Source organism: Astyanax mexicanus, chromosome 5 (genome assembly GCF_023375975.1).
Source record: "Astyanax mexicanus isolate ESR-SI-001 chromosome 5, AstMex3_surface, whole genome shotgun sequence".
Taxonomy (NCBI): Eukaryota; Metazoa; Chordata; class Actinopteri; order Characiformes; family Acestrorhamphidae; genus Astyanax; species Astyanax mexicanus.
Window position 1 is genome coordinate 32,110,359 of NC_064412.1, and position 24,077 is coordinate 32,134,435.

The 24,077-nt window shown below is 35.9% G+C and overlaps 1 protein-coding gene and 1 long non-coding RNA gene across 6 annotated transcripts in view; both read right to left on the bottom strand.

The window, feature by feature from the left end:
- LOC107196873 (uncharacterized) lies at window positions 1-3,534 on the bottom strand. Its single transcript, XR_007439100.1, has 3 exons — window positions 3,468-3,534; window positions 1,085-1,285; window positions 1-832 (listed from the first exon to the last, which is right to left on the bottom strand). It is a non-coding gene; the product is annotated as an uncharacterized LOC107196873 (long non-coding RNA).
- A 7,450-nt stretch (window positions 3,535-10,984) lies between these two features.
- LOC103036891 (interleukin-2 receptor subunit beta) overlaps window positions 10,985-24,077 on the bottom strand; it is a 42,931-nt gene continuing 29,838 nt past the window's right edge. For all 5 annotated transcript variants that reach the window (XM_022675526.2, XM_007231205.4, XM_022675524.2 and 2 more), the window contains 9 exons: window positions 23,254-23,358; window positions 22,924-23,041; window positions 20,819-20,909; window positions 19,636-19,723; window positions 18,665-18,798; window positions 16,211-16,415; window positions 15,581-15,689; window positions 15,320-15,389; window positions 10,985-14,257 (listed from right to left, as the gene is read on the bottom strand). In XM_022675526.2, the coding sequence (XP_022531247.2) occupies window positions 13,547-14,257; window positions 15,320-15,389; window positions 15,581-15,689; window positions 16,211-16,415; window positions 18,665-18,798; window positions 19,636-19,723; window positions 20,819-20,909; window positions 22,924-23,041; window positions 23,254-23,320 (1,593 nt within the window). In that variant the 5' untranslated portion in view covers window positions 23,321-23,358 and the 3' untranslated portion in view covers window positions 10,985-13,546. The remainder of the gene's footprint in view (window positions 14,258-15,319; window positions 15,390-15,580; window positions 15,690-16,210; window positions 16,416-18,664; window positions 18,799-19,635; window positions 19,724-20,818; window positions 20,910-22,923; window positions 23,042-23,253; window positions 23,359-24,077) is intronic.

Below are 24,077 nucleotides of genomic sequence, written 5' to 3' on the forward strand. Positions count from 1 at the left end.
TGCTTCTAAACATGTATGCCGTTTATTTATAAACAAATAACATTTTGCTGACAGTCAACAAATCACAAATGATACTGTGAGTTAAACATAATTTAGGAAAGTAATTTTACTGCATACAGTGTAAAGACAATCAAATGTTTTTAACTTGGTGGCAACCATGTTTTCAATTACCTTTAGTTAGTTTTAGATTACATGACTGTGCACTCAACAACTTTGTAATGAACTGTGGTGCTGACAGTGATCAAGGGATTATTTCTCAAACTCAATAATATTCTTGTGGTTGCAACAACTCATAGCAGCAGGTATGAAAAAACTACCTCCTAATATTTATGGTTTTAGAGCACAATTAGTTGCGGTCTAACGGATCAGAGCTTATCCAGCTGAATTAGATAATAATAAATAATACATTCAGTGTGTTGTAAACATACACAATGGAGCATGATTGTTCCAAGGTGTGTTACTTACCCTTTATTAGCAGCAGTTAAAAAAGAGGTGAAGGCTGGCTTCACATGTATTGAGGCAGGCATATGCTAGGCAGGATATTGTTATTAAAACAGATGTGCAAGGCTGTGTGTATTACATGATTTGGTAAATAAAAAAAAATAATTTGTAACCTACACAGACACACAATGTACTACTACATGACTGCAGCCAATTGTGGAGAACAGATACTAAAAAAGGATCAATTTAGTATATCAATTTAAGATTTGAAATTGTATGTTAAATTTTATGCAACTGTCAGAAAACATAATCAGGATATAAAAAAACGGTTAAAATGTGATTCATATTGTTTATTCTGTCTTGCCAGAAGATTTCTTTGCTGCTTCATCCACTGTAAAACATAAATAGAATAATATAAGTATAGTATAGCAGACACAACAAATGAATTAATACATATTAAAATGAGACAGAATTTGACTACATCTGCATATAACAACTAAAGGTGCAACCTGTGTGCCTTATTTAACGACAGAACTACAGAGATATAACAACAAAAAGAGTGACTTGCTGATGTTGATGTGATCCAAAAATGTGGTTATATCCACCTGCCCTTTCTACACTTGAGTTAAGGAATTCTACTCACTAGTGGGACGAATAAAGTTGAAACTTTGCAGTCTATGCCTTATGTCGCCCGCCTCCATGCCCTCCGGCTGTATTTTTTGCTGACTGTTCTGATTTGTGTGTTTTGGCTCCTCATCTCTCTCTGCAGGAATTTGATCAAGTCCTGCAGGTATTGCCTCTAGAGGGCAGGGTGTCATGTCCTCATTCAGACTTGAAGGTCCACCTTTAGAAAGAAAACCAAAAAGAACCGTGAACAATCAGTTCTTGTCAGACCCTACCTTGCTAAAAGCAGGAAAAATGGGCTACTGGTCATAGTTTCCAAAAGTTCGAGAATACCTCACACTGAACAACATCAAATGTTTCCAGGCCGTAAACATATTCTTAAAGCTTTTCACCTCTAGTTACAAACCTTTAAAATGTGCCCTGGCTTTCAGTAGCAGCAATCCTAGCATCTTTATCGCCTAAAACATAATTCTAAATTTGAAATATCCTGGACAAGTAGTTAGGCTCTCCATAAACCAGCTCTGATCCCACCTCACAACTAACAGTATCTGCTGCTAATGTCTTGGGGTCTTGGGAATACCACAGAACCTTCAGAGGTCTTAAGAATCCATGCCCCAACAATAGGAATTAATATGGTAGGGCTGATTGGTATATATTTGCAATATATGCGCAAGACCATAATTCTATAAATTCTACAGTTCAGGAGTTCAGGTGTTATCAGTTGTAACTGAGGAATGCATGCATGGGGACCAACTTGAGATGAATGGCAGAACTTTGTTCTGCCTATGATTCTCTTAATATAGCTTACAAATAAGCTTGCAGGGGCCACCCTGGTTGGCTGATGGAAGCTATTACATACTGTTCTGGTGGTTCTCAAGTGTACATGTAATATAATTGCATTCAATGGTTTTTAAGATATAAAATGTGAAATCCAAGATTTATCTGAATGTATAGTTTTGGACCATCTACTACACATTTTCCTGACTGGTTGTTTTTTCAGATCATCAGGAATTCAGGAGTTTTAAGCCAAGGCCAATGTCTTGATTCTTGAGCCCAAGTCAAAGGAGTATAAGTTTACTGCTGCTAAGTTAAGCAGGTTTTCCAAGCCCGCTTTAGGATGACTAACATAATTTAGATGTCACTTAAAGGTGTCATTTAAAGCCAGTAACAGTCAGGAATCTTAAGTGGCAAAACTGTCTAACAATGCCAAGAAAGCATAACTGGCCTAACTTACTTCTAGCTGGGCAGAATTAACCTCCATCTCCTCTGATCACTTAGTGGACACAGCATAAGTGACAATTTATTTTTTTCTCTAAGAATGTTTAACTATCCAATGATGTGTTATAGCATTAAAAATAATTGAGTGGCACTTCACATGTCTTGATAGAAACAAGTCTTTTACCATGCAATCTCCCAAATCTCTAAATATGCTAGCTGGGCCATAGCTATAGCATTTTGTAATTGGAATTACTGAGGAAAAACAAACAAGAAAGAATACTTTTATGTCCTAAAAATAAGTAAATACTGTATGTCTAAACACCATCACTCTTGTTGCATAAATAGATGTTATGACTATACCATTATGATCACCTAGTTCAGGTAGTTGGATCACATTAATATGAATAAATACCAACATAAATGAATACCAACCCATACAGCCATAATTAGTCATCCATAAGACAGAGCAGACAGTCTTCAAAGTTAACTGTTTAGAGCATTACTGCTTCTTCAGGATCATGTTTCTCATCCTTCCTACCTGTTTCATTTGCATGACAAAAGAAACTAAAATCTGGTCACACATTTAAGCTACGTTATGTGCAAATGTCTTGTTACACTAGAATGTGACTGTTGTAATAAATACTCAGCAAAAAACTAAAATGTCTTAAAAGAAGGCAGTCTTTAAAATTACTGTTTGAGCATTCTTGCTTCTACAGGATCATATTTCTAAACTTCTTTACCTGTTCCATTTGCACCACAAAAGAAACTAAACTCTGGTCACACCTTTTAGCTCCATTATGTACAAATGTCGTTAGGTCCCAAAGAGACAATCCATTGTTACAGGAGACTGTGGCTGTGGTAATAAATACCCAGCAATTAACTTAAAAATAGCAAGCTAGTCTTCTCATATCAACCCATAGAACAAAATGTTCGCTTTTGTATTTTTACATATACACAAGATTATTCGATTCCTAAAAAGATCTTACACAATAACTGCACGTTTCAACATGTTCTGCATACTTGGCTTGTTAACATCTGAGCTTATGGTCATGCCAACTTTTAAACTAGGCTTCAGAGTTCGAAATCCAACAATAAGCAAAAAAAAAAAAAAAAAAAAAAGAAGAAATCATATTTGATGAATTAATATGCATGTTGTTTTTATTTAAAGAACAAAGAACACTCACCTGTTCTGAAAGTGTGTCTGCTGGTTTCTCTGTTCAAAAAGAGTCAAAGGGGTGGTTTCACTTTGTCTTCAGGATTTTGGCATAGCCTTACCCTCCTTTTTTCCAGCTCCAGGTCCTAAAGAGTCACAACTACCTACAAGTCAGTGTACTGTATCTTGTTCTCTGTATATAGGTGGTTGACATATTTGGCTGAAAAAAGTTTTTTTTTTTTTAATCTCAAAATTAAGTCACAGGAATCACTGGGTTATATTCTACCAACTCTTATCTTTCCAAATTTACTATATATGGTCTTATAGATTTTTTCTTTATATTTATTTACTAGTTTACGGTCTTAGTGACTATTTTTCAAAACTTAAAGTTGCATTATGTGTATCAGCTGTGCTTCTATTAATAATAAGTGATTTTATATCTGTATTTACAGTATTTTTACAATAGCATTTATTTTTTTTTAAATGTATAAAAATTCAATCAAGGCATATTTTTCAAAACCAAAAGCTGTATATTGTGTATCAGGTGTGCCTCTATAAATAAGTGATTTTGTATCTGTATATCTTAGTTATTTTACAATAACATTTGTTTTTTGTTTGTTTGTTTGTTTTTTTAATTTATAAGAATTTAAAACTAAAACTTGTAAAATGTGTACCAGGTATGTCTCTCTAGAATACAAGATGATTTATATCTGTATGTCTTTTGCTAGTGTAATAGCATTTTTCTTTTCATTTATTAAAATTCAACTGATGTTATTTTATTATAAACTAAAAGTTGTATTAGGTGTATCAGGTACGTCTCTATAGCACACACATGGTTTTGTATATGTGTGTTTTACAGTTACAATAGCAAGTTATTTTTTTTTTCAAAAATCTACAAGAATTCATAGGCATAAGCATAGTTTTGAAAACTAAAAGTTGTAATATGTTAACCAGTTGTGTCTCTATATAATACAAGTGGTTTATATATGTATGTCTTACGGTTGTGTTACAATAGTAATTAAAATTTTTATTGTATAAAAAATAAACCAAGGCATAATTTTTTATTTAGTATTATGTGAACCAGGTGTGTTTCAATAAAATAAAAGTAACTTTATATCTTTGTCTTACGGTTATTTTACAATAGCAATTTTTTTTTTTCTGAAAATGTATCAAGATTTAAATCTATGGGAAAACGTGGAACCAAACATCATATAGAATGTCGTCTCATTTTTATCAGAAATAAAAGTTGTAATATGTTTACCAGGTGTGTCTTTATAGAATACATAGGATTTTATATCGGTATGTCTTACAAATATGTTACAATAGCATTTTATTTCTTTAAAAAAAAAAAAAATTCAACTGAAAGACACCATTACCTGTCAGCTGAGTATCTAAGTCCTTTTAAATCTGCTTCATTGCAGCTCGTTATGGTTCTGTTCACATCTACAGATGCTTTTAGTGCCTGATTGTTAATGCCTAATTGAAACTTCTGTTCATGAGAGTGGTAATTGTTAAGGGGTTCATTATTTTGTCAATGAGGAAATCACAAAAAGGACATTTGTTGGTATATGAGAAAAATATATTATTGTAAGTTCCATTTGTCTATTAAGTCTTTGTATATAAGTCTTTATTTGATTTGATTGTGAACAAGATTTAATAAATTTAATCTTAAACTTGCTAAAGCACTTTACTGCAGTCTGGATTGAATAATTTTAAACACATTTTTAACATTTTGTACTGTATATGGACATGACCACAATATTTTTTCCTGTCCTTAATATGGTCTATTGTGTTTATTTAGTAATGTGAGCTCATCAGTGTGAATGAGCTAGTATACAAACTTAAACTGTTAAAAAAAAGTCTGTTTTATTAATTTTAAATATTAAAACAGCTTTAGATTTCAATGTCCAAATCTTCTCAATAATTAATACGTTTTTAAGGTGGTAATTGTATTATGCTATAGTAAATGTATTCTATTTTCAATATGTCAGTGGTATAATATGGTCTTAACACGGCAATATTCCCTTTTATTGTAATTTTTGTGGTGAACTAAATTCTTCTTAACCTGACAAGCAGCAACAACTAATTAGTTATTCACTGCCTCCACAAGAGGGCGCCAGAGAATGTTTGAATTATGTTTAAATGTTTTCTACCTGTAATAAACTCAAAGACAAGAGTCTATAAATAAAAATAAATAATTAAATAAATAAATATGTTAATGTACACTGTAGTGGATTTTTTTTCGTTTAACACTTATTTTTACTTCATATAACTTTTTTTTTTTATTATGCAAAGAATTCCAGAATAAAACCCCATAACATGATGAAGGAAAAGCTTTTACTCTGCCTCATTAGCTGGGATCCTGCCAGACCTTACTTCAGTATGCAGATTTACAGTTTTCTAATGAAGTGGGTAGGGTCTAAGCAGCTGCTTGATTGGCAGAAAAATATATACTGTAAGTATAAATTGATGGGCAAAATGTCCCAATTTGTGTTAAATGCAAGAATACACAAGAAAGAGGAACACACAAGATGTCTATTTCAATGGACGCAGAGTCTGAAAGGGTTACTGCCTCACAGTCAAAAACTGTGTGTGAAACACAGGAAATGCTGACTTGGTGCCTTACTATTACACATCTCACTTAAAGACCAGTGTAGTGTTAAGGTCTTTTAAACCAAACACACAAAAGTAGCAATACAGAGAAATAAATGTATGTGAACCCCTCGAAATTACATGTTTTTCTGCTAAAATGTTCTATTAAGAGGGATTCTCATCCAAGTTGATATTGCCAACAGGGCCATGCAAAGACCTTCAGAGGGGTAGGTGCTCTAATTCAAAAGGGGGCACATGGAGCACGAATTTGAAATACAATACAAAAACATACCTTACATATCATACAATATATCCGGTTGATTTGTGGTCTTACTGTAAACTGCAAATGAAGTGCATATTCCCACTGTTCTGCATATTCTAGAGCTTGCCTGTTTTAAAGGCACTTTAAAAAAATACTGCTGGATATACATAAAGACTGATTTATCAATAGTGGGCTAGGGGATTTTTAATTGAAATAGTTATTGTCTGATCAATCACATCATTACCTTTCGTTTAGAAAAATCTGTGTATATCCATATTAGTTTTAACTCAGCTTCTCCAGCTGCTTCAACTTAGTGAGGGGGCTTCCCCACTCACACTGACTCTCCTGTCTCCTCATTAATAGTGTTTTTTTTTTTTTTTGGTTTGCTTTTTTTATATATATAAAACTGAAAATGTAAGGAAAAAATACTAATACCGAAGGACGGCGGGAAAGAGGGGTAAAATACGTTAGTTTCCCGGCCAAAATGATAGATTTGACAGGTATGACTTTTACACATACACTTATAAAAATTACTTAGACGATCCTGACGTAATTTTTTTGTCATCTGACGTCATGACCAACATTAAACTGGAAATGAAGGTCTATTGATACTGGTGGCCAGCTTGGCAGCTGGATAAGATGGAATGACAAAAAAAACCTCTTGACTAGGGACACAGGTAACTATCAGTTCATAATTAGTCGTTTAGGTTAAAAGTGTCTTTGGGATGTGTCTTAGAATGGCTGGTGATTGATAGGTTAGGGCAGGGGTCACTAATAGGCGGACCGCAGTCCGGATCCGGACCCAGACGTTGTCCAATCCGGACCCAAACCGATAAACTACTGAGAAGGATTTAATTCTGACAGTGTTTATTTAAAGCGTGAATGTGTTTATTTGCATGCTTTGCAGCAGTAAATTTACAGACCAATCACGTGTGTTGTAAGATCACCCAAACGCTCTCCTCTGCCAATCAGATCTGTGCAGGTGCGAGCGCGCGGAGCCACACAGGAGAAGCAGGAGGTGAGAAGTGGGAGAATAAAGCCAGAAAAGCTAATGCAGATGGTGCGCACCAGAAAAAGAAATGAAAATACTACAATTATAAAACATACTAGTACTCGTGTTACTTGGAGGAATTAAAGAGAAACTACCGAGACAACAGTGCAAAATAGCCCACTTTACTCCAGTTTAAAACAAAGTTAACATACAGATTCACATTAATAGACTCGATACGTTCAGGGTGTTTCCATTTATTTAATGATAGGTTGATAATGTAATTATTGTGACAGGCCTATTTAAAACAATACATATTGTTGAAATATACTAGTACGTGTAATTTGTTTTGTCTTTCACTTGTTGATGACATAAAACACTGACAGAACTACAAGGCTTCTTCAGTAAACAGAACATAATACTGAATCATAACGCTAAAGTTAAAAATGGCGACCGTCCGGACCTTGGCCTGGCGAAATTTTCTCTAACTGGACCGAACTGAATTCTAATTAAATAAATACCCATGGTAAATAAATAACCATAGGGTAACCTACTTTATCACAGACAGCTCAGATGGTCCTCTCATGCCTCAGCAGCTCACTTCTGGTGGCACGCTTTGGAAGGCAAAAGATGGGGACTACATCTACAGGCCTGAAATGTGAAATGTGCAGTATCTCACTCAAGGACTGTGATTTAAAAGGAATGTATGCTGTGAAAACGAGTGTACATTTAAGCAAGGTTTGAGGCATTTTAAGGATTGCGGAGAGAGCGGAAACTAGTGACATCACGTGGTAAAGCACGGAATTGCAAGTTAATGCTCAAACCATCCTCAGCCATGTTAGATGCGTGTGTCACACGCTCAAAGCGTGAGACCTGAGAACACTGTGTAACTTTAATTTCTGTTAGTCTAAACATAAAAAGTAACAGAAATGAGTGCCAGTAACAGGAGTGAGTTCCCGTAACATGAATAAGTGCCATTAACAGGAGTGATTTTTTTCATAAATATCAATTATTTGATCATGCAGTCAACCATTTCTTTAAGATAAAGACTTTCTTGAGAGAAAATCAAAATAATTAGTGGACTTGCTTTTAAACATGCTTTTTAAATGTCACATGAGTTTTGTAACCATCTTCGACTTAGAAACCTTGTAAAAAAAAATAAGTAAAGCTGTCTGAGTTTGACCAGTATATGTTTTGAAAAGTTGAAAAGTTAAAAGAGTTGGCAGTTGAAAAAATATAAAATATAAGTTTAATTTGAAATTACAACAAGCAAATGGCACCCATTCAGTGGAATGGCCCATACATAAATAAAACCCCATTAGCCCACTGACCTCTCTCTTTTGCAGCATAAGCAGCAAGCTGATTTGCTCTTTTTATTAAAAGGTGGGGTTTTAATCTTGAACAGATGCTGTGTTGAGCATTACCAGACCTCCAAGTCATATTTCAACCAATGGCAGGTCTCCTCAATAATGATGTCTCTGGTTTATTCCACCATTTGAGCTTCCTCTGGTCCTACTCTATCCCACCCTTTAAACCACTTTTGGTCACAGTTGTTCCTACCTTATGTCTTAGTGCAGTAAACTGGAGTAGAGTATAGATAACCAACATTTGTACCTCAGCAAGTTACCATTACTTGACACATCTGCTAAATTGTCAGTTTGGCGTAACCACAAGTGTGTTACATGTGTGCATTTTTAAAACTGTGACATGGTTTCCTGACACGAATGGAAACAGCGGTTCCTGCGTTGAAAAGAAACGAAGACCAGAAAGACGAAAGTTCATGGAAACACCCGCAATGAGTGGTGGGGGTTTTCACAGTCGAGAAATGCTAGAAATGCACTTCCTGTTGTGTCATGATGCTGTGTAGTAATGATGACGCCGCGAGGTTTCTGAGAACAGGGTCAGAAATATCTCGCGATTTTTCAGAGTTCCCAGAGGATGACAACATAACACTTACATACTCTAAGTGTGAGTATGAGAAACGAGAGTATAACTGGCTGTACTACACATGTAGCTCTTGAACTTTTATGGTAATTTCTTTCTGTTAACTAAGACGAAAATGTTAGTTGCGAGTTTCAATACACTCATTCCGAACATGACTGCCATGTTGGGCTTTTAGTGATTTCTTTGAACTGTTTGTTTCTTTTTCTGAGGCAAATTATTGGATCCAGTATATCACTCTGCTCTAAGGTTCATCACTGGCAACCCTTATAGAACTCATCACTGTGATCTCTGTACAGAAAAGTTGGTTGGCCTCCATTAGCTGCACGAAGGGAAATGCACTGGTTAATTTTAATTTATAAAACACTCTCCGGTCATATGCCAGAATACATCACTTCATTGATAAATTTTAATAACAGTAATTATCAGACTCGCTCCAGTGGTTGGATCAGCTGCCAGGTACCGAGAGTTTTTACTGAACTGGGAAAATCTGCCTTTAGCTACAGTGCACCGGCGAGCTGGAACTCACTACAGGAAACACTAAAACTCAGCTCACTGGTGTCACTCAATCATTTGAAATTTGTAATATCTAACCACCTTCAGACAGCCTTTACCTGTTTTACTCAATCTTAATTATTTATTTTACTTCATGTTTTAGTTCTCTTATTTTTTAATATATATTTATATTCCTTTTATTTATTTTATATAATTTATTTATTTATATATTTATTTATTTTATTATTTTTGTTTTTGTATTTACTTTCTTATAATTATTTTATTTTAATATTTACATTTTTTTTATTATGTTTTATCAGTAATACTGTTATTATATATTTTTATTTTTTTTAAATTTTATTCTTATTACTAAATAGTTTTATTTTTTAGTTTCAGTTTTATTCTTCTGTTTCATAAATATTAAATATTTGCTTTTTATTTTGCTTTTTCAATCACTATTGTATTTGCTCGGCTACATTGAAAATGAGGGTCACCCTCAATGTACTTCCGAGTTTAAAATAAAGGTTGATTGAAAATGACTCATAGCCATCTTTAATCAACCAAGTTAAAATTTTTGGGGAGATTTTCTTCTTTTATTTTGTTTAACATTCATTACATTTTAAAGCATTCATACTTAAACAAAAAAATCTTTACCAAAATGCCAAAAACATAAAAATGGGAAACAGGCATGGAAATACATTTATGCATACATTCATATACACAGAACTTGGACGAGTCATGATTGTCTTTAAAGACCAGTAATGTTCTGAAGAAATGTAATACTGTTTCAGCATTATACATATATACACACACGTCACTTAGTAGCTTGTACCTTGAACAGACACTTTTGGGAGCCATCAACACCCTTCTGATTGAATTCTGGTTAAAATTGTGACCAGTGTATTTGATAGAATTAGTAGATAGTAGTTTGTTTCCTGGCACATCTTTCCATATACGTACAATAGGGCTGAGGTGAAAACTTCAGGAAGGCCGATTCAAATATTTAATGTTTCATATATACAGGTACAGCACTACAGTCTGTAATTACAGAAATACAGTGCTCATATATGATCACTATTATTTGTATATATTAAATATAATACTGCCCAGATACGGATTCACAGTAAGTAATCCTTGAGACTTTTAAATTTGTGATGATGGCATATTAATAAAATAAAAAAATAATAATCTTTTTCTTCTTTTATTTAAATATATTTGGTTCAACTCAAAAGGGTTTAAATACTGAAAGCAGAGAGTCTAGCACCTGTAAGACAGGCTATATCATGTTTATTGAGTGCTAAAGAACTCACAGCTCTGTATTATACACATGCTTTTGATTATCTATAAAAGGTATGTGCACACACAGACATTCACACATCACAACACCAATTTGTAGGTCGCACACACACACTGTAACACACTGTTAATTAGGATTAGCTTCAGAGCTGCTAAAGATAACAGAGAGTACTACAGATGCTCCATTAGACATTAAGGCTGTCGGTGTTTGCATTGCAAAGTAATAAGCTTAATTTTTTAAACGGATTGTAGGTTTTTAAAAGCTTTTAAAATTTTAAAGACAAAAAAATAGGTCAGTGCAGATATTTTAGTCTAGTTTCATTCCTATTTAAAAACTTCTAGGTTGGAAGGTTATAAAACACTGCACTAGTAGTCAAAGCCATGCTTCCAAAAGTGACTGCGTTTTTTTCCAGATCAGTAGTACTCACTTATTCTCAGCTTTTAATTTAAATTTATTTCTGCACAGCAACTAGGTTCCGATATGTCCGCAGACACCTCGTGCTGCCCAGTGCCATCTTTGAGTGTGATGGGGAGAGAGCACCATCTACCCAATTTTTTGCCAATTTTGCTTTTGGAAAGTAATGAATTACATTTACTCAAGTTACTGTAATTGAGTAGATTTTATGAGTAATTTGTTATTTTTTAAGTAGTTTTTAAAATAGGTAATCTTACTTTTACTCAAGTACATTTTGACACAAGTAATCTACTTTGCTACATTGGAAAGCTCCCGATTACTGAGTAAAAAAAAAATGCTGAGAAAAAAGCAATTGTCTGAATTAAAAAAAAATATTAATTGGTGTGGATGCGCCGGTGCACGGATGCTCGCACGTGGAATAATGCCCTCATGCAATGCAAAATGTGCCTGCCCCGCCGGACAGAGCTTTCAGCTTTCAAAACTTCCACATCAAACCTGAGAAAACATGTGGTTGTAAGTATTTTTTATCATTAAACAATCTGCTTAAATGTAAAAAAAAAAAAAAACATTTAAATAGCAGTAAAAGAATTGCAATTGCAAGTTAAAATATAACAATGAACTGTAAAACTGTAAAAATATGACCATAACAAAAGTATATATATATTTTTTAAAAGTAAAAACAAAATCGTATCATAGAATCCTATGCCACTTGTTCTTTGAAAATGTTTTATGGGGTGGTCTGAACAAATACTGCCTGAAAGATCCAAATTATTATGTGAAATAATAATTCATTACAAACAATTTTATAATTGTTTTTGTAATTTTTAATTTTACTCAAGAAGATTTTTAGATGGGTACTTTTACTTGACTAGAATTTTAGCAAAGTAAAGGTACTTTTATTTAATTACAGTTTTTCTGTACTTTTTCCACCTCTGCTCTGGGCGCCGGCAGTTGCTACATGAACAGGATTTGAACCTGCAACCTCCTGTTCACAGAGACAGTGCATTAGACCTCTGGACCACTCAGCGCCCTTATTCTCAGCTCTTAACAAGAACAAATACTTAGCATGTCGTTGCCCGGGCATCAGCTAAAGCCTTGTCCCAAAGTCTAGGCTGCAGTCGGGCAGGTTTACTGCATTGAATACGTTTTCGCCTGGCTTTGCCCAACATTCACACAAAGCAATCCAAACTGTTTTCATACATAGTTCCAGTACCAGTGGAGGAGCATCCCTTGCTCCCTGTAAGAAACTCCTAAAGGCCAAGCTCTTCAAAGAGCACTTACTCTCAACTAACAAACTAACTGCTTCAAACCTCATTTCCTGCTCCGCCTCCTTTCTACCTCTATCCCACTCTCACCCTTTGGCCTCATTTAGGCCCTTTAGACCAGCAAATGTGGTCAGTTATGCACAGTTGCAAAAAAAACCCTTTGAAATGTCCTGCATTTCTGCATAAATTTGTCCTTGATTGTTATGCGATCCAATTTAAGGGTATTGACAAATATAATGTGCCTTACATAATAACATTAAGAACATTATCTCTCACATTATCCTGTAGAATGTTTTGATACATTTGGGAATTCATCTTCCACTTAATGATTGTAAGCTGGCCAGGCCCTGCAATAAAGCAGGACAAATCATGATGTTTCCTCCATCACTTGTAACCATCAACTTAATGTAAATCAACCATTTGTGATCATGGATCTTCTGAATGGATCCTTTTTGGCACAGAATGGCTCACAAACATGTCTCCTTTTTGTGTGGAACAAACTCTACAAGGTTCAGTGGTGCTTATCAGTCAAAATAGCTCTAGTTCACACCTCCATCTAGTTCACAACTAGCAAGGCTTTAAATATGCAACACTTGACTTGCGGTCATTAACACAAAGGTTTACATACTTTTCACCAACACTATGAGGTTTTTGTGGTTGTTTTCAATAAAGAGACATGAAATATATTTTGTTGTGTGTTAATATTTTAGGCACATCACATTTGTCAGTTCCCTTGACTTGGATGAAGATCAGATCACAATTTAAGACAAATTTATACAAAAAATACAACTAGACCTTGTATTTGGCTTCATTTGCTCTGTTTTCTATCTGTAACCATTTGTGAATCTGTGCAAAACTATCCTTCTTGGACATTCTTTACAGGCATATAGTCCTCGCTGGCAGGTTCCACCATTCCACAGCAATCAAAGTCTGGATTGAGCATAAAAGTGTTTGTGGAGATTCCAGAAGACAGCATTTGGAAATCAGGGTTCTCAAGGCTCCACCCAAACCCAGGTGTAGAAAAAAACGGGATGTGAGGGAAGCTGGCCATGTGGGAAATGTGTGGAACCGGGCAGGGCAGAACGCTGCTGATTGGCAGAACCTTGTCCACCACTGGTGGACTGGGCAGGCCCTCGCTCCCAGACTCCTCTTGACTGTCCTGATCACTCCCGGCAGCAAAGCCAGAGTCCGGGCTCTGGACGTCCAGCCGCAGTTTCTGCAGATGCTTGTACGACGAAGACGTTTCCAATAGTTCACTATTGCTGCTCTCATTCTCAGTGTCACTATTATGGCTGACCTCATTTGCCAGCGGCGTTTTTTCATCCACACTACCGCCTACAGCTGGCCCGTAGGGGCAATGTTCTGAACAAGGCTCCAGCTGGTCCGACACCGAGCATTTAGAGCTTTGTGACAGGAAATAAGTGGAGTTGGAGAAGCTCTTTCTCTTGCTCTCATCAATCTTGATAGGAACGCCAACGCTCGTGACCTTGCAGACCTCCACTGCAGAGATGTGCTCCATACTCGCCTTGAGTAACGAGTCGGGACCCACAAAAGTACCAACCCACGACTAAGGAAGAAAAAGAAGAGAAAGAACAGGAGTGCATAAGCCTTACATACACTGAAAACAAAATCAGTAAAAAAAAAAAAAACTTATTTTCTGGCAGCAGGGGTAATTTAAGATACAAAGCTGTCAATAATCATTTTTGTGGGGCTTTGAGGTATTTTTACAGGTTTTCTGGTTAGATCAAAAAGCCCAGTCTACATTACCGGTTGCCAGTGTTCCAAATACTGGATGTAGAGAAATTGTATGTTTCTAACTTATAATCGTCCAAAGAAAATTGTTAGATTTTTTTTGCAGTTATAAACTGTATTTTAAGAGAGATTTATCTGCATACAACTTTTGTAAAATAACAGAAAATGTTTCTAATGATTTAACAAAGAAAACTATTTTGAATTTTGAATAGGGACAATACTGTAAAATTTACAGGGAAAACCGGTAAAAGAGTTTTTAGTGCAGAGTGAAACAGCTGTACCCTAATCAAGGTATGGCAAGATCAAATTTTCATTATTGTTGCAAGCAAAAGCCTAATGTTGCTAACATGCTATTGGGAGCTTGTTGTCACTCCATTAGCATAATGTAAAGTGCATGATTAAATCATCACATACTGCAAACCGTGTAAAATTTCATAAATGTCTATCACATGGGTGCTTCCTATTCTCTAACTCTTGACAGTGAAGGACTGTGGTGTTGATACGATTTAAATGATGATTTACTTTCTCTTGAATTTTGTCTTTTCTGTAGAACAGTAAAATCATGTACATTCCTGTGTCCAAGAAAAAAAGAATGGAAGATAATTTATTCAGAACTGTGTTTATATAGTGTAATTTCACAGCTCTAAAGTGGCCTTACAGTCTAACTGCTGTTCATAAAGTGTGAGAAGATCAGTCAGTATGTTACATGAGGAGTTTTAAGTACACAGCTGCAAGGATTTAGAGGATCCTAATGTAATAAATGGATCTATTTGGTCTTATTTTCAGTATTAACCCAATGAAGTTTGCAGCGTGTCATGATTTAAGCATGAGAGTGTGAGTCTCAATCCTACTATTCCTCAATTAAACTGACACCTACCTTAAAATCTCCTTCATGAAAGTTGTAAAGGTCGCCAAAAGGATGGTGCATGTCTGGATACTTCATAGAACTGAAAAATGACCAATGTTTCAGTAATGAGTCAATCATGCTGCCATAGAAAACCTGCATATGGTAACTAACAGACATAGTTTCTAAAACTATGACAGACAGCAGATATTATGTCATGATTAGTGATATTCTGAGTATGTGAAGTCATGGTTATGATTATGTAATGAATTTTGTGGGAAGTCCAGCACTCACCATTTGACAGGATGGAAGCGACAAATGACGAGTAAGATGAGCACAGTTATGACCACAACAGTGCCGGTCAGACTCGGGGTCAACCACAGCATGTCGCTGGGAGGTGGGGCTTGGGTGAGAAGAGAAGAGTACAGAAAATAGTTGAAAAGGAGACAAAAAAGGAAAAGAAAAGAGAAGATAATGAAAAAGATGAGTTGAGAAAACAGGTGAGTTGAGGAGAGAAAGTAAAAGAAGAGAAGATACGCACACAAAGAAGAAGAAGAGAAGAGAATATAGAGGATATGAAAAAGAAGAAAAGATAAGATTAGAAAACAAAGAAGAAGAGAAGAGAAAAGGAAAAGTAAACATTAAAAAAATAGAGAAGCAGGGAAAAATAGAAAATATAAGACATGTAAGAAAAGATAAGACCAAACAAGAGTGGAGAAGTGAAGATAAAAAATAGTGAAGAAAGGTGAAAGAAATATGTGAGAAAAGAAAAGAAAAGGAAAGATGGAAATATAAAGGAGAAAAGAAGAAAAGGAAGGAACGATGGAAAGAGATTAAATTAGAATCATCGTTAAAAAAATTATTACGTTTTTACATTAAAAACAAAACACTGCCTAAAGTGAAATCAGTGCAGTTTGATCTTACTTGGAGGAGGCTTTCCAACGGTAGATGTCCACTTAGTGGGTGGACTCCAGTCACTCCAGAACTTTGTTGATTCTGAACTTTCTTCAGAACCTTCTGAAAAATCTGGCCTGGACCTCACTCTGACCTCATACTTCCTACCTAAGATCAGATAATGTTCTGGTAAAAAACAGCGTGAATCTTGTAAATCCTGAAAAGGCTTTCCCTCCTGCAGAGAGAGAGAGAGAGAGAGAAAGAGAAAAAACTTAAAGGTGGTCCCATAAAAAAGAAGATTAAAGAATGTTACTATGGACAACACTAATGGTTAGACCATGTTGAGATTACCACTGCTAAAACTCAAAGCACTTGCTAAGCTATAACGATGGTGTTGCAGGCAGCAACAATGGGGTCTGCTGCTTGGTGAAACGTCAAACTTGGGCTGTGACTGAAATGGCTCCCTATTTACTAGTTAGGGCACTATTGAGTATGTCAGCCATTTTTCTTTGAGTGTCCGAATTATAAGGGGGGATTCAAACGTGATTTTGAGGGCACTAAAAACTTCCATAATGCATCATGATTTATAGTAAACATCGCTACTTACTAAGCGAGCTGAATGTGTCCCAAAATGCTTTGCGGGTCTCGCTACTAAGCAACAGACAGCCGAAGAAACGGAGCGCACAGCGAGCCACCAGGGTTGCCAGATTGTTACAGTGGGATTCAGATAAAACCAATTCACAGGGTAAAACGTGTTTCAAATCCACAAAATTACTGAGAAAACCACCCAAACAGCTGATGTTCATCATATTAACAATATTACAGGGTTTATTCCAACATGATCTTAACTAAAATACCATCAATATCTTAAATATCACTGATTACAAAAAAATGATATTTAAATGAGTTTATCTGCATATTTGTATTATGTGTTTTGTGCCTTGTATCATTGGACACACGAAACAAAAACGTAAAAACAGTACATAAAAACAACCTTTAAAGCAATGAAAGAAAGAAATAACTTACTCACATATAATAACGAACATAAACACAGCTTCAAATTTCCATCAGCAGGACTAAAAGCTCTGTCTCTGCAGGGTTAGATATCTAACTATAACACCGCCGAGTTAAATTTCCAAACTCTTTACACTTGGTAGTTTTATTCACCTGTCAAACCACAGCGTTTCCTCCAGACAATTTCTGATACAACTCGACATTTGGCATGAAACCACCCAACAGTGCGAGCCGGTGTACGCTGCTATTTTTAAGGTTTTCTTCATGTAGTTCAATAATGTGAGGATCATATTTTAAACAGCGTAAATATAACAAACAGATAAATAACGTCATGATCAGCTCAGAGCTTCTCTAACTTTAATTCAGAGCTCATCTCGTGTGTTTATGGAGTTTTAAACGCGGCTCAACCCCTCTCTCACCTGTGTGTGTTTATGCAACCGGTGCTGGCGCAGGATAATGATGAGTTAGTGTCCGAATTCACTCCAGTTTTATCACTAATTAGTGAACTTATTAGTGTCTCCCTACATAGCGCAACACTAATGAGGGAGTAGGGAGCCATTTTGGTCACAGCCTTGGTATACTGTTCCAGTAGCTATGTAGTCCCACACTGTTTTAATGGGTGATTTTATGTGGTTTTACATTGGTGCAGTTGGAAAGGTCAGCAGACAAAAATCCAGCAGCAAATGGTGAAGAAATGCGTGACCACTAAAAATCCTATAACCAATTCCTGTAACCTGTAAACATTTTTTTCAGTAAATTCATACAGTGAATAACTATTGAATGACGTTCCATAGTAAAACTGTAGAAGACAAAGCATTTTGGAATGCCCTATAAAAACAGATGCCATATGTATATTTAACAGTAACAGTTGAGCAGGTGGTTATATTTAAGACATTTTCCAGAAATGTACTACTTTGTTATGAGACTAAACACCATAATATGTGCCACATCCAGAAATGTTACCATATAATATTAAAGCATATAGAACCTACTCAATACATTTGAAGCAACAATGTGCTCTCAATTTGTTTGGGTACATTTTACTCTATATTTCGAGCGAACATTACCTAAATTGAACAGCTAAAACCCACTAAAGGAATGTAACATTTCTTAATATGTTACACTTTTTATACTTACTTTATGCTCGCTGAGAACTCCAGTGAAAATTCTCTACCCCAAGCATTTAAAGTACATATTTTTTTAAGGAATAATGACTGTATTAAAATGAGTTTTTTTGTTTATGCCAAATATACTCTAAATAAAATGTAATGCTCTGTAATTTGTTGTTCATATTATATAGTGAAATGCTGTAATCATCCTCCACAGTTAATTACTTTTAATTAATTGTAATTAATTTTACAATCCATTTTTGGTAAACTTTTTTGCCGTTACCTTACAGTAAAAGTTCCAAGAAACTTTTAACAGTGCAGTTAGTGTGTGAAAGAGTGCTGGATATAGGGTTAGACTCACCTTCCAGCTCTGACCCAAAGGTTTGTACTGCAACTCATACATAATGTCAGTGATCACTTTTGAGTGAGGAGAGCCAGGCACCCAGGACACATTCGCCCCATGAACCTGCAGCTTCTCTGGAGGATTCAACTTAACTGTCAAGCAAAGAAAAAAAAACATACACTGCGTGATTATCACACTCCACTGGGAGTAACTTTTCCTTCTTAAGAAAAAATTGCAAAAAAATATGTTAAAACTTCTTTTCTGTAATTAAGCAAAAATAGGACATGGACAAACTATGCTAGGCAAACTTTGTTAACGACCAGTGGACATCTGAAGATGCCATGAAGAACATTCTGCTGCCTGCAACATGACTGGCTTGACAGTGGGTTAGTAATGGTGTGGGGAGGCATTTCAAGCACATCTGGAACATCATGTCTCGTTCCATCCACCAACACCACACTGCACCACAGACTGTCCAGGAGTTGACTGACGCTTTAATCCAGGTCTGGGAGGAGATCCCTCAGGCCAACATCTGCTGCCTCATCAGGAGCAGCCCAGGCTTTGTAGGGAGGTCATACAGGCATGTGGAGGCCACACACACACACACACACACTACTGGGCCTCATTTGAACTTGTCTTGAGGAATTTCCCCTGAAGTTGGATCAGCCTGTCATTTGATTTTCAGTATGATTCCAAATACAGACTTATGATGATCATGTTATTTATGTTATTTTGTTCTTAACGCTTTTTTGACACTTCTGTTCTGTTTTGTCCTGTGCTGCTGTAACATGGAAAATTTCCCTGCTGTGGGATTAATAAAAGGTTATCTTATCTTATTTGATCAAGTCTTACTTATGTAAAATTGGTTCTGGTCATTCCGACTGTCTGCCCCAGATTACAGACCTACTAAACCTGGAGATGGGTTAACATTTTGAAGTTGAATCACATATTATTTTCAATATCAATTGAGTCACAGTTAAAAGTCTTACCGTTGTTAATAGGTTCAAAGTCCATTTTATCCACAATTCTGTCTCCACACTGAACAGTCACTGAGACGTGTTCAGTATACGCTAGGCACTGGAATTATTGAAGAATATTACAGTTAGTTGACAGTCTGGGATAAATATGCACTACATATACATATATAAAAATCTCACTTTACAACCACAAACTTTTGTAATTTGTATTATATTGATATTTTAAGTAATAGGCCAACACAAAGCAGCACATTATTGTGAAGTGGAACGAAAATAATGGTTTTCAAAAAGTATTCAGCCCCCTTCACTCTGAACCCCTTAAATAATATCCAGTGAATACAGTTGCCTTCAGAAGTCACTGAATTGGTTTTGTCTCAGTTTTGTGAGGGCCACGGTGGTTTGTTGGAAAACACTAGTGAACAAACAGGTCAGATGTGGAGAATTTTTAAGCAAGGTTAGATTATAAAAACACATCCCAAGCTTTGTGCATTTAAAGAAACACTGTTCAATCCTTTGTCCAAAAATGGAAAAAGTATCCTACGCCTGCAAACCTAAAAAGACATGCCTCTCCACCCAAACTGATAGATCCAGCAAGGAGAGCACTGGTCAGAGAAGCAGCCAAGAGGTCCATGGTCACTATGGAGGAGTTGGAGAAATCCACAGCTCGGGTGGTAGAATCTGTCCACGGAAAAGCTATAAGTCATGCACACCACAAATCTGGCTTTTAAGAAAAATTGGATGCTGTGGGGATGCTTTTCTTCAGCAGGTACAGGGAATATACATTTGTTAGAATGGCCCAGTCAAAGTTATGTCCTAAATACTGTTGAGCTTCTCTGGCAAGACATGAAAATTGCTTGTCACAGATGCTCTCCATTCAACCTGGCTGAACTATTTTGTAAAGAAAAATTAGTAAAAATCTCAGTCTGTAGATGTGCAAAGGTGGCAGAGAAATACCCCACAATACTTGCAGCTGTAATTGCAGTAAAAGTTGCCTCTATTAATTATTGATATAGGGGGGAGGGGCTAAATAATTTTGCACATTACACTATTTTTGTTGGTTTATATCTTTTACATTTGTGGTTGTAAGGTGACAAAATGTGGAATTGCAAATGGGATGAAAACTTATATTTATGGAATAAACATGATCTTAACTTAATGTAATCAGTGATTTAAATGCACACACACACATCCTCACCATGTTTTGGAACTTGATAGATGCCATAAATATTTCAGGCTGTGAGTCCATTGGATGCAGATCACTTTGATTGGACTGTACCTGATCCACCCTGAAAACAACATGAAATATTCATTATTTAATATTTATTTTAGTTTTTTTTTTTAGGTTTTTGACCACTGGGCTGCTGATGATCTCACATTATATTTGAGTCATAGATTATTTAGAGCACGGCAGTGACAATAACGTAGTGTGAGTGTGTGATATTGTGTAGTATGAGTATGTTTCGGGTACAGCAGTGCGGTTGGTTTTAACACATGTCAGTGACACTGCTAGGCTGAAGGTGGCTCACCATCCCCGGCAGCTCTGTTTTCAGAAACCAGCTGTGTGAACTTCTAAAAAAAAGGGAACTAAGCCTAGCTAATTGAAAGAATTGAAAGTGTGTCTATATATGCATTACTTTCACCTATGTGTGGACAAGACAGTTGAAACAGGACAGCCAGTGAAAAGTTATTTTAAACTCTCGGCCAGGGGAGTACTTTAATGTATAACACTTTTGTCTATCATAAATATATATAATATATGTACACACACTTATTATTGCATAAGTTGCAAATCAACTGAAAATGTGGATAGATATTACCAGCTCAATGAAACATTACTGAGCTACATTTACAGAAATAATGTGCAACATTTGTATAACGCATGTGTAAAGCAATGCGTGATAATCCATCCCATGCAGCTTGAACATTCCTGCTGCTTTTGCAGTACAGATGTGATGCGAGTGTGTCCAAAAGCATCCCACGCGTTTTCAATCGGGGTTATGTTGGCGATGAGGCTGGCTATGGTACAGCATCTGTTTCTATAAGGCAAGCAGTATGTGGACGAGCATTGTCTTACTGGAATAGCGCACCAGACTGTGCATTCAGAAAAGTTAAGGCTGGTCACTGGTTTCAGACCAAAAGTGGTCTGACATCATGAAATTGAAATTGCACCCCACCCCAGGCCTCAATCTTAGTGCCAACAACAGTGTCTTCACACAGATTCATTGTTTTTCTCCACCATGATCAAAGAGCGAGTCATCACTGAAGATGGCATACTTCCATTCAGCCATTGGGCCGCGTTATGTTTATTTGAGTTTGTTTTGGGTGTGGTGGAGGGTATTTAAGCTACAGGTACGTTTATGATCACAATCCCTGTGTCTGTGTATCTGTGTGCTTCCTGACTACTGGGTCACGGTGGCCATGCCCCTATCCCCAGGGGCGCACACAATCACAATTTACATAGTAACACCTAATCAGCTGGTAATGTTTAAGCTATTATAATGTACCTCTTAAGGTACAAACACAGTATAATTGACCCAAAACCACACTTATAGAATAATTCTAAATAATATTATAATAATTCAATATGCATACTACAGTACAATGAAAAAAATATATACTGGTTAAAATCGTTTGATATGTTAGTTACTCAAGCAATATGTAATTGCGCTAGTAGTTTGATAGCTTTTTTTCTAATCAAAGTAGCATCAAAAGCGCAAGAGCTTTTAAACAAGTTTTTAAAGGCATCAACAATCGAGTAAAGTAAGTGTGTTTAGGAGTGGATATAAACTTTACAGGAGGTTTGGTGCCAGCTGTGATATACCAGTAGGCAATAGGCACAGACAATAACATGCTTAGTGTCAGGCCAGGTTCAGTGGAGACCAAAGGTGACAAAAGTATTAATATTCATTACTCAGGTAGAAGTATAAATAGTCAGGATTAAAAATACTTCTGTAGAATTTAAGTAAAAATGTAAAAGTACTGTTTCAAAACTACTTAAAGTATACAAGTACAATTAATTTAATTAAAATTCCATTTAGGACAAAATCTTACACACTTTTCTAAAATCCATAATGACTACAATGTTATATTAAAAAGGTAATGTTGAATAATTTGGAATGAACTAGGCTGCCTGTTTCAGTTGCATATTGTATATGCCCAGATAACAAATGTATGTACACATAACAAAAATTCTGACTTAAGTTAATTTCTTCATTACTTGATACTTGGTGTAGGCACTGCTTTAAAAAGAACACAAAGGTGCAGTATGATTAAATGTATGAAAGAGATACATGTACATACTCATCACAGATGGCTTCCAGGTAGCATTCGTCTTCACTTAAATTTTGGCTTCTCTCCAATGCTGAAATGTTCCATTCACACGTGAGGGTTTCAATGTAGTCATTGTAACATGTCAGACCTACACACAGACACATTCAGATTAGACCACCAGACTGCTGCTAAAAAGATGCCTTATTTTAAAGGAAAGTCTTCTCTATTGTATTGATATGGGCCTACACGTTTCCCTTTACATGTTTTATCTTTCTAAAATGGTCCATAATAACATTCACGAGTAAAATAAAATGATGTAGAATTGTTTCAAGCTGTGCCAAGTGATCCTCGGGCACTTACTTTGACCCCCAATGCTTGATGTTAGGAGTGACATCATCACAAGTAGCAGAGCCTGACCAACCAGCATCCTTCTCTTCCTCAATTTGCATAAGGGAAGCAGGTGTCCTAGGCAGCGAGAAAACAAATAAGACAAAAAAGCTTTTTGTAACTCTATGTGCAGTATGTCTTTTACTATACCAAATAGAAGGACAAAGAGAGCTCCTGTGGAGAAAATAAAAAACATTTTTTAAGATTTTTTGTTATTTAAAAAAAAACTATTAGTAGACAAAATTCTGTATATTGTAAAACTATTGTCCTGTTACATTGCTTTGGAATTTGCAGGAGTGTGTTCTTATAGCGTAGCTTTAGCTCCGTTGACCAGGGCTGCCAAACCCATTGTTTTTGTGTAAGACTGCATATTTTTTAAGTAAGTTTTAAATTAGAATAGAAGTCAATTAAAATTTGAAGCACTTTTATTGGTTCATTCAACATGAAGTTTTAACACAATATAACAAACAAGAATAAATAATTTTTTGTTGCACAAAAGACCGTGTATCTCAATTTTCCCCTTTTTACACACACACACACACATTTAACCTTTAACTGCTAGTAGAGAGTTCACAGTGTCTCACTTGGAAAAACACATTTCAACCACAGAAACAGCAAAAAGTCCACACACCAACACAGTCTCACAAGGCTAAGGTCACATTTTACATATCTTTCTCTTTGTCTCTCTCTCTCTCTCTCTCTCTCTCTCTCTCATTCTGTCTTTCTCTATAGCACTGCCTCACTTTCTCTTTGCTAATTCTCTCTCTCTCTCTAACTCTCTCCCTACCTCTCTCCCT